The 12,193-nt window shown below is 45.1% G+C and overlaps 1 protein-coding gene across 2 annotated transcripts in view; it reads right to left on the reverse strand.

Annotated features, from left to right (window-relative positions):
* LOC139480177 (FRAS1-related extracellular matrix protein 1-like) overlaps positions 1-12,193 on the reverse strand; it is a 67,832-nt gene that overhangs the window by 11,563 nt on the left and 44,076 nt on the right. For both annotated transcript variants that reach the window (XM_071263207.1, XM_071263208.1), the window contains exon 3: positions 1,488-3,709. In XM_071263207.1, coding sequence (XP_071119308.1) covers positions 1,488-3,709 — 2,222 coding nt within the window. The remainder of the gene's footprint in view (positions 1-1,487; positions 3,710-12,193) is intronic.

Raw genomic sequence — 12,193 nt, forward strand, 5'->3', positions numbered from 1 at the left:
CATTGCTTTTCATTTCGTCCTTGTCCTTATCTAGACCATCATCGAGACCAAACAACAGTGTTGAACAGACTAACTGTTTCAGCCGAACAGACCTTCGTGTAGTAAACATGGAGTTTACATACAGTTCTTATGTTTTGCAAAGATTCACAGTGGTATTGATTTATGTGGCAATCTATCAACAGCTTCTTCATGGACTGAGAGGATGGAATCTGATGGTGCGCCATGTTCCCGCCACGGCAGACACCCTACACCACCCGTACAGAGTCCGTGTGGCCGACAGCCATCTCACATCAGAGATACAACCAAGCGGAATTACACAACACATTTTTTCAACATGTTTGAAACCAAGACCATCTGACACAAGCATGGAGAGAGGCTTGTGTATCAACTGAGGTTCTCACTGGTACTTGGGAGTTCTAAAATGTCCTATCTATTTCTCCTCCGGGGGTCCGCCTCCGTGGTCTAGTGGTAGAGCGTCTGCCCGGAGAGGAGAAGGCCGGAGGTTCGATCCCCGGCTGCGTCACACAAAAAGACGTTAAAAGATGGTACTTGTTATTACCCTGCCTGGTGCTCGGCATTAAGGTCAGGTGAGGTGAAATGGGGTTTAACGTCGCGTCCAAGATTATTGGACTTATATAGCGACGTGTGTGTGTGTGTGGCTGCTTGTACTAGCCAGTCCTTGTTTAAGACCCTTAATGCCGAGACAGGGTAACAAAAGAACCATCTGTTAATGTCTTTGGTTATTGCGCGGCTGGGGATCGAACCCCGGACTTTCTCGGTCTCGGCATTAAGGGGCTAAAATGAGGACTGATCGGCTCGGAGTCAGTATACTGTGTCTGAGTGGGGTATTCATATTCAACTGCGGCATGGTATATCAGTGTCCTGGCACTATAAAATCGACGTTAGTCCAGACTGGTACAAGCAGCCACACACACACGTGCATGCACGTCGTTATATAAGCGCAATTATCTTAAACGCGACGTTAGACCCCATTTAGACCCCGTTAGATATAGCCTGTATCTTTACTTTGGGTTTGCGATAGAGATACAGCTTGTTGTTGTAAATCGGAGCTTGCATTATTATTATTATTATTACTCAAAGTGAGATTGACCAATCAGAGAGCAGAACTACCAACCCCATATGAGCCCGTATACCGTTGTAGATGGTTGTTACTGACCTAATACGAGACCGTATACCATCAGTTACAGCCATCTTGAATTTCAAAACCCACTTCACATATTTCACATGAAAATACTAGTACAGAAATTCGTTATTTGACACTGTTTTGTGTTTTAATAACATTAAGTGTGATGTGCAAAAACATTATTTATTGAAGAAACCACGTTCGTGACTTTATTAATAAAATGTATAGAGAAAAAACCCTCGCCTCGCCCGATATTTTGCTACTAACCTAATATGACACCGTATACGGCAACTAAAGACACAATACGTAGTAATGTTCAACTGACAAAAAAAGGAGTTTTTACCTGATATCCTTCTTCTCCAAGTCCGCAATGTTGAAACCTTCTCCCCTCTTCAGAGCGATGCCACCCTTCTGGAGGATGCCATACCGGGGTAACGCATCCAGCATGAAACGCAACTTCTCCGACGACGTATCTACATCATTCGCGGACAACTGATTGGACGAAATACTGAGGATACCCCCCTCCTCCACCAACAACTTGGAGGTGACAAACTGCGGAACGCGGTTATTCACAGGTAGGACCTCAATGTCAAATGTCTGCCCGTACAGTCTGTTCCTGCTGGAATCTTCCACAGTATACACAAACCTGATGAGTCGGGACTCGGGGCCGATGTCGTTCATGGGCGGCATGTAGGCTATCTTCATGTGGTTGATGTCTTCCTGGGAGAAGGTCTGCGCTGAAGCAGTGGAACCGTCCTTCATCATCATCGTCAGGTTGTGGGTTGAGATGAGTCGCCCTGCATCTCGCTCGCCACGATTGTACACAAAATACGGCGGGGTTGTGATGGTGTAGGTGAGTTGTCTGTCCGCAGACTCCACGTCCGTGTATTGGAGCTCTGTGTTGCTGAGGTAGGCAATGTCCGTCTCTGGGACGTACAATAGGCGAGTTGCTTCCAGGGCCAGTCGAGGAGGGTTCTCGTTCATGGGGTTGATGAGAATGTGGAATACGAACTGCTCCGACTCGTTTGGTGGTTCTTGCTGATCATGGAGCGTAAACCGGAAGGAGTCCCTGAACTCCTCTCTCCCAGAATGCCGGTAGTAGATCTGACCTTTCAGAAGGTCACGTTGCCGGAATCTAAATATCTTGGTGCCCGAGTCTGATGGCCTGATCTTCCTGATGATGTCTCCAGTTTGCGGGTTTGAGAGGATGGTGTAGATGATGTTGGAGTCCAAGGAGTCGGTGTCGTGGGCCAGAAGTAAATCTTCACTGATCTTCTTCATGTCGCCCTCGTTGATCTGCAGACCGAGGTTGTTGATGAGATGAGGCGGAGTGTCATCCTTGGGAATGATGCTGATGGGGAAGGTGAAGAGGACGGTGTTGGAACCGTCGCTGAGACGTAGTTCTATGCGATCTTTGGTTGAATCACTGTCGTCATGACGATACACCACCCCACCATTCAGCAAATCAGTCGGTCTAAACACAATGGATTGACTGCCATGAACTTCAATATTCCCGTATTGCAATCCCCCTTTCACATACAGCTTCACCCTGTCTAGGTTGTCTCGATCAACAATTTGCAAGAGTCTTGTGGATATTGCTCTCGACTGACCTTCCAGAAGGACCAAGCCAAGGTTATGCGCCACTCGCGGAGCATTGGTGGACGAGGGGTGAACAGCCACGTGGAACCTCAGGGGCATGCTGTTGGTGAAGTGGCTATCATACACAGTAAACTCCACCTCGTACATCCGCCGCTCCGAGAAACTAACATTGGGTGGTCGGTACGCAATTCTGTGGTTCTCCAGATCGTCCTGTAAGAATGACGTGATTGGTGTGGCATGGTCGCCTCTCTTGACTAGGTATCCATGTCCTGGGGGAAACGTCCTCGATATGTTATACACCAGCTGGGCACTCGGGGTCTCATAGTCTTCCGCTGATATGACGCCTGGAATGATTGTCGTGAGAATGAACTGATCCACATCCATCATATTCATGCTGCTCATCTTATTTTTGGGAGGAGAATTAGGTAAAGCACCTTTGATGTAAATTGGAAGATAAAAATTTTCTGTCACCACTTCGTCACTGCGTGTAGGATCAAATATTTCCACGGTTAAAGGGAGGTAATCCACATCCGGTGTTGGAGATCGCAAATGCTCGTAGTGGAGCTGCATGAAAAGAAATTCGCGGCAATCTTTTTTCACAGCATCAACAGCATGTCGATCAGCTCCCATGACCATCTGCCCCACAAGGGGCCAGTGGGAGTGGTACTTGGAAAAACCAACGGTGCACGACACATTGTGATTATCACTGTTCCGGAATCGGATGACTGAAGAATCTATCGTGTTGGATAATCCATTGAATTTGGGAACCACCACAGGCCTGAGACCTCTAGTCACTATCACCTCGTGTGAGGCGTTCACTATCCGTACTCGCAGGTAGAATGTTTCAGTGACAGTGCTCGTCTGTGTGAAGCGGTGAGCTCGGAGCTTCACCTCGTCAGCGTACAACAGCGGAGACCCGTTATGGACATATTTCACCGTCTTCGAGAGGAAGTCACAGTCGAAGATCTGAAACAAACAAGAACTTCATCAGTTTTGCTGACATTTGCGGGAATATATAGCACAGTTTACCTCACACAGACTATTTCCATGCCTACAACTTATCAGGCCAAACTAAATATAAATATCCCATGATTTTGTTTGTACATTTTACTTTTATCTCAAAACAACAGAGCCGCTGCTTTCAGAAAACATCATCCTTGCACCCTACATATTACCCACCCTGTACACCCTCACTACCCATCATTAACCCCCCCCCCCCCACCTTACCCAAAACCCACGATCACCACCCCCACCCTATAAACCAGATACACCTGTCACATTCCAACCCGTCCATCAAGCCCTTCTCAACCCAACCCTACCATACGCAATCAACCCCACCAAACGCCACCAACCCCACCCATACCTCACTAACCTCATCAACCCCATTCCTACCTCACCAATCCCCCACCAACCCCACCCATACCCCACCAACCTCACCATAGGCCACCTACACCACCCACACCCCATAAACCTCACCACACCCCAACAACCCCACCCACATCCCATCAACCTCACTATACCCCAGCCACACCCCATCAACCCCACCCATACCCCATCAACCCAGCCCACACCTCATCAACGCCACCCACACCCTATCAACCCCACCCACACCCCGTCAACCTCTCAATACCCCATCAACCCCACCCATACCCAATAAACCCCACCCACACCCCATCAACCCCACCCAAACCACATCAACCCCACCCGCACCCCACCAATCTCACCTACACCCCATCAACCCTACCTACACCCCATCAACCCTACCCACACCTCATCAACCCGACCCACACCCCATCAACCCCAACCACATCCCATCAACCTCACCATACCCCAGCCACACTCCATCAACCCCAACCATACCCCATCAACCCAGCCCACATCCCACCAACCCCACCCATATCCCATCAACCCCACCCACACCCCACGTTCAAGCCACACGCATTCTAAAGGTTATTCCCGTGTTATCAAGTCTGCAATGTCAAGATTAACATGTTGAACTTTGCAAGCATGCGATTATATTTAGATGTGAACGTTATTCATCCAGAGGCTGTTTTTACAACATCTGTGACAACTCATTGATCAACTGGTCATGTAATGGGCCAATTCCTCTATCTAACGGAAATCAAAATAAAGCCTTATTTTCAAAACATTATCCTATTGGGCTTGTAGGTTTACAAATATTATCTCATTTTCCTAGAGCGAGTGTTGGTGGGTATGGCAAATTAAGTCAGCTATGCCCTGAGAGTGATCAATCACCATCACAGTCACATCAGTCTCCCAAGCCTGTCCTGGATGAGAACCGCGTGATGCTTTGTGCAATAGATGCTGGATTTCCAATTCCCCAGCACTCCACAATATAAACATGATGCACTGTCAGGCTAACGATGCAAAGAGTGTGTTTCAAACCGAATGACGATGCTTTTAATGTCAGTTGTGTGTGTTTCTCGTCAACTACTCCTACAGACGTACATAGGCCAGACTACATGTTTAGCTACGTATTTGTTTTGTCAGATGAGTTTAAGTATTACTTGCTACAGGCTCGGTTAAGTGTTGCCAATGTCAGCTGAGATTAAGTATTACTTGCTACAGGCTCGGTTAAGTGCTGCCAATGTCAGCTTAGATTAAGTATTACTTGCTACAGGCTCGGCTAAGTGCTGCCAATGTCAGCTTAGATTAAGTATTACTTGCTACAGGCTCGGCTAAGTGCTCCCAACTTGCTTTAGACGCAGTTAAGTGATCCCTATACCATCTGAGTGTAAGTGTAACATGCTTTAGGCGCAGTTAAGTGATCCCTATACCATCTGAGTGTAAGTGTACCTTGCTTTAGGCGCAGTTAAGTGATCCCTATATCATCTGAGTGTAAGTGTAACTTGCTTTAGGCGCAGTTAAGTGATCCCTATATCATCTGAGTGTAAGTGTAACTTGCTTTAGGCGCAGGTAAGTGATCCCTATATCATCTGAGTGTAAGTGTAACTTGCTTTAGGCGCAGTTAAGTGATCCCTATACCATCTGAGTGTAAGTGTACCTTGCTTTAGGCGCAGTTAAGCTTGTCTGTGTCAGCTTAGTCTAAGTGTTACTTGCTTCAGGCTCAGTTAAGAGCCCGCTCTGTCAACTCCGAAGGATGGCTTTGGGTTTTAAGTCTCCACATTTCTCATGCTGGTGTTTCTTTCGGGTGTTAACATGGGAATGTGTTACAGTTCACATGTGAGAAACATCTGTATGTTGAATAGGACCCTGTAGTTTTCTGGTAGACGCATTCACAAAAAAGAGGCGTCTTTGACGACATGAGACTGATCCTTGATTGTATTTCATTCATTCCTGCAGCCCACGTGGGTCTGGTCAGACAAAGGCGACAATAGACTTAGCCACTTTGTACTGCAGTAATGCTGAAATTACATCTAGTATAAAGTTTACTGTGAAACTGAAGATGTCCTATCGGAGTTTGTGTAACGTGAAGCCTAGGCACAAAGACTTGCTAAGCAAGACAGATGTTACCAGGTTCATGCTCCAACACATTGATGTATTAATGTAGAAGCCATACGTCATTGCAAGAATGTTGGAGCACTGAGTTTAAGAACAAAACATGCACATGTCATTTCCTTCTACGCCATGACGCAGTTGCCTCTTGTGATATGGCATCCAGGATGTGTATAGGAGCTGTGGCATAATTAACATATACACACACAAGAAACTAATGTTACGTTGCTATTTTAACATTTACGTTCATAGCATTTCTCAAATCTTCACTGACATATTAAAAACTGGTAAACTCCTAATTCCGCAAGTACACTGCAAGTACACGTGACGTTCCTCCTCGTGTGTAAGAAATACATAACACTGCGCCTACTTGGTGTGTTCGTAAGTTCCTCCTCGTGTGTGAGAAATACATAACACTGTGACTACTAGGTGTGTTCGTAAGTTCCTCCTCGTGTGTGAGAAATACATAACACTGTGACTACTAGGTGTGTTCGTAAGTTCCTCCTCGTGTGTGAGAAATACATAACACGGTGACTACTAGGTGTGTTCGTAAGTTCCTCCTCGTGTGTGAGAAATACATAACACGGTGATTACTTGGCGTGTTCGTAAGTTCCTCCACGTGTGTGAGAAATACATAACACTGTGCCTACTTGGTGTGTTCGTAAGTTCCTCCTCGTGTGTGAGAAATACATAACACTGTGCCTACTTGGTGTGTTCGTAAGTTCCTCCACGTGTGTGAGAAATACATAACACTGTGCCTACTTGGTGTGTTCGTAAGTTCCTCCTCGTGTGTGAGAAATACATAACACTGTGCCTACTTGGTGTGTTCGTAAGTTCCTCCTCGTGTGTAAGAAATACATAACACTGTGACTACTTGGCGTGTTCGTAAGTTCCTCCTCGTGTGTAAGAAATACATAACACGGTGACTACTTGGCGTGTTCGTAAGTTCCTCCACGTGTGTGAGAAATACATAACACTGTGCCTACTTGGTGTGTTCGTAAGTTCCTCCACGTGTGTGAGAAATACATAACACTGTGACTACTTGGTATGTTCGTAAGTTCCTCCACGTGTGTGAGAAATACATAACACTGTGACTACTAGGTGTGTTCGTAAGTTCCTCCACGTGTGTGAGAAATACATAACACTGTGACTACTTGGTATGTTCGTAAGTTCCTCCTCGTGTGTGAGAAATACATAACACTGTGACTACTAGGTGTGTTCGTAAGTTCCTCCATGTGTGTGAGAAATACATAACACTGTGACTACTTGGCGTGTTCGTAAGTTCCTCCACGTGTGTGAGAAATACATAACACTGTGACTACTTGGCGTGTTCGTAAGTTCCTCCTCGTGTGTGAGAAATACATAACACTGTGCCTACTTGGTGTGTTCGTAAGTTCCTCCTCGTGTGTAACAAAAACATAACACGGTGACTACTAGGTGTGTTCGTAACTTCCTCCTCGTGTGTAAAGTATGTTTCATCCGTGCAGCTGTGGTCCCAACAGCTGATCTCGTGTAAGGATACACATCCACAAGCATTTGCCATTTGTTTTCAAAATCCTTGCAGCCATTCTATAAATACCTCTAATGCACACGCACCGGCGTTGTAAAAGCCAATTGCAGCTATTTCTGCAGGTTATCGTTAGCGCATCCCGTGCACAGATGGCGCTCCTGTGCAGCACGGCTGCCCTGTTGGGGCTAGGTGACACCAAGTGTTCATCCTGTCTGCGGAAACATGGAGTCGACCTGGCACACCTCCACCATGGACCTGGAGCGTGTAGCGTGCAAGCCCTGATCACACACAGGAGGGTCTTCCTCAACACCAGACGTGTGGTAACACGAAACAGCACGTGTGCGGGGTGTACATGAGGATACATCGCACAGAGGATATCATTACGGAGATATAGCAGAAAAATCCTATGTATTGACATTCACTGCCGCTGTACATGTAACGCTATAAGCATCTGTTGATGTACTTTTGTATACACGGTATCAATGATTCAACCTTAAAATATCACCGTTCTTTCATTCACCACCGATCTTTTACACCGATAATTTCTGATGACTTCATCCAAACATATCTCTATACTGTATCACTGACTATGCGCAGTTTACAGGTGAATATCTACATTAGCTTCGTACGGTTGTTTTCATGTAAATAAACTTCCTTGAAAGATATCCCCAGCTACCTGTTCTTGCCTTCTAATCAATTACCCCGAGACAGCAAAGACCTCTGGCGAAATATGAACCTGAGAAAGCGTACGGATTGGTTATGTTTGAATCATTCCTACCAGAAAAAACCCAGACACCGCAATAAAACAAATGACATAAACTCAGAAATATACTTTGCCCAAAGATTTGCACTTGAAGAAAAAAGAGTATGTTACATTAAAGTAATTTCTTTTCCCCTATACACAGCGTGTGCGTCCATTAGCTGAGTGTGTGACGAGCTGTCTGTGTAATCCACCCTGACACAGCGCCTACCCCGGCCCACCTCACAGCCTCACAGAGCAACACACACTGACATTTATTGCCCTTCTAACTACCTAACTACTGCCATCCGGGCCGTGGTCCTGAATTGAGAGAGCAAGGGGGAAGGGGGGGGGGGGGGGGGGAGAGGCATGCACAGGGAGACAGGATGATGCTCGCTACAAATTCAGCTCTCATGTCTCACATTGGACCATGTCTCACACAGGAACATCTCTCGTGTCTCACATTGGAATAGAGATCATGTTTCACACAGGAATAGAGATCATGTCTCACATAGGAACGGGTGCCATGTCTCACACAGGAACAGGTATCATGTCTCACACAGGAACAGAGATCATGTTCGGTGCTCGGGATGTCTGGGTAGAGAGGTAGGGGGAGACACATGTATTGTTGGGAAAATCATTTTGGAGGAACAATCTTCAAGTACGTCCACGATGGTGGGAAGCAGTGAAGGGGAGACGCGGGGAGAGGGCCAATTAGCACATTGTTGCAGCTGAAAGAGGTGATGTACTCCTCGTAATGCTTGTCGCCAATCGCTGCTATTTGTGATGAAGTAATCAATGCAAGCAATATATGAGGAAATTATCAGCCAGCTGTCGTGAATCATTCTGGCATTATTTAACTCGGACAGTTTTGTGTTAGTTCAGAAATCAATGCAACGTTTCCACACGGTTTCCTTGCTTAATCCTCAATTTCCCAATGAAGGCAACGTGCTCAGACACAACCGGATTGGCGAATTGTAAGACAGGAACAATGAGAGATTGACGAATTGTAAGACAGGTGAACTGATAGCAGGTAACATGTATCTTTGTGCAGGTATGTCGACCTGTAACATGTAACACAGAGTCATGGGAAGGTATGTCTACCTGTAACATGTAACACAGAGTCATGGGAAGGTATGTCTACTTGTAACATGTAACACGAGTTATGGGAAGGTATGTCTACCTGTAACATGAAACACAAGTTATGGGAAGGTATGTCTACCTGTAACATGTAACACAGAGTCATGGGAAGGTATGTCTACTTGTAACATGTACCACGAGTTATGGGAAGGTATGTCAACCTGTAACATGTAACACAAGTTATGGGAAGGTATTTCTACCTGTAACAGGTAACACAGAGTCATGGGAAGGTATGTCAACCTGTAACATGTAACACAAAGTTATAGGAAGGTATGTCTGCCTGTAACTTTGCAAGGTATGTACGTATGTAACGCGTAAGACATCGGCACGTGAATGTGGTAACGCAACCTTATGTCAAAACAACTATGCCGAGCAACAAAATATTCAAATTTGTGACAAGTAACGTATTGATTGTTGAGCTCCACGTCGTGAACACAGATTAAAGATGAGGGGTGAATTCAGCTTCACTGAGATGCTGTTAAGTGAAGCAGTCTGACTAGTGCATCCGGAACTAGTTGAAACAACAGTAAGGGCATATCACGAACACCTCACAGACTAAATTGAATACGTAACCTTAGAGAACTCCCAATCTCGTTGAAGGTGAAACAGCGACAAACGTTATTCGCCCATTATCTGAAAACACATCTGACATAAGTTTACCTGTAAGTTGGCGAGATCACACCTATTGGCTACACAATGAGTTACATATCCCCAGCAGATATACAAATCCCAGCCAAAGACACACATCCCATCCAGGCACACAAATCCCAGCCAGAGATACATATCCCAGGCAGAGAAACTTTGCAATCACACCACCACCCCCATGCCACTCGCTAAGAATGTTCGCGGTGACATAGTGGCTTCATACGTATGTTCAAGGAGGCATAGTGGCTTCCTAAGAATGTTCACGGGCCATATTGATTTCCTAAGAATGTTCACGGGGCCAAAGTGGCTTCCGAAGAATGTTCACTGGACCATAGTGTTTCATCATCACAGTATGTATCTAAAAATTCATGAACGTGGCCTAATGACGCAGATTTAGTTACACAATGTTCATGAACGTGGCCTTGCAATGCAGCTCTAGTTACACAATGTTCATGAAAGTGGCATAGTAATGCAGCTCTATTTGCACAATGTTGAAGGGCGTGGTCTAGCTATGCAGCTCTAGTTACACAATGTTCATGAACGTGGCCTAGCCATGCAGCTCTAGTTACACAATGTTCATGAACGTGGCCTAGCCATGCAGCTCTAGTTACACAATGTTCATGAACGTGGCCTAGCCATGCAGCTCTAGTTACACAATGTTCATGAACGTGGCCTAGCCATGCAGCTCTAGTTACACAATGTTCATGAACGTGGCCTAGCCATGCAGCTCTAGTTACACAATGTTCATGAACGTGGCCTAGCTATGCAGCTCTAGTTACACAATGTTAATGAACGTGCCCTGGTGATGCAACTCTTGTTACACAGCGGGCAACGCTAACACCATCATTCCTCGTTATAAACATTATCAGCGTTTTGAAAAGAATATTTTCTGTAAATCAGAGAGAGAAAAAAAAGACTTTGAATGAATGAGAATGAAAAAATAACACGCTACATCATGGCATCTCAAACAATTCTAACAATACTTGAATTGATCAAAGCACGGATCGAATTTGTTTTGCTAGCATCACTAAAAGGAATTTTCTGTTCCTCAATTATCTAATTGTGTTGTGAGCATCAAAGATACACAGCATATTAGCCTGTCACGGTCCTGCATCAATTTAGGAAATTACAACTTTTTCATATCAATTGTCAAAAGATAACTTTGAAAAAACCTGAAATGCAATCATCTGTCCTGGCTAATGACGAGTCATCACGAAACACGGAATTCTTCTGGTACTCTTAACGCAGGCTGTGGAAACGTCTTGACACTTACATTGCATCTGTGTCATCAGTGCTACACGAATGGTTTTGCTCATGTAATTAAGTTAACAATATTAAAAATATTTGTTATAAATTTTCATGGTTTGATAATACCATATGTATGTACTGACTATATTGAGGTGGAGGTGCATGTGTTGATATATGGAGGTGCATGTGTTGATATATGGAGGTGCATGTGTTGATATATGGAGGTGCATGTGTTGATATATGGAGGTGCATGTGTTGAAATGTGAAATGTGGATGTGCATGTCTTGAAATGTGGAGGTGCATGTGTTAATATATGGAGGTGCATGTGTTGATATATGGAGGTGCATGTGTTGGAATGTGGAGGTGCATGTGTTGATATATGGAGGTGCATGTGTTGATATGTGGAGGTGCATGTGTTGAAATGTGGAGGTGCATGTGTTGATATATGGAGGTGCATGTGTTGATATATGGAGGTGCATGTGTTGATATGTGGAGGTGCATGTGTTGATATATGGAGGTGCATGTGTTGAAATGTGGAGGTGCATGTGTTGAAATGTGGAGGTGCATGTGTTGATATATGGAGGTGCATGTGTTGCGATGGCTGCAGAGGAAATCTCACAAATATTGAACCCGGCATGACAACACTGGAGCTTTAGAGGGTGTGATCGAGTATTTCAATGGGAACGGTCAT

Source organism: Haliotis cracherodii, unplaced genomic scaffold (assembly GCF_022045235.1).
Source record: "Haliotis cracherodii isolate W230 unplaced genomic scaffold, xgHalCrac1.p SCAF_4, whole genome shotgun sequence".
NCBI lineage: Eukaryota > Metazoa > Mollusca > Gastropoda > Lepetellida > Haliotidae > Haliotis > Haliotis cracherodii.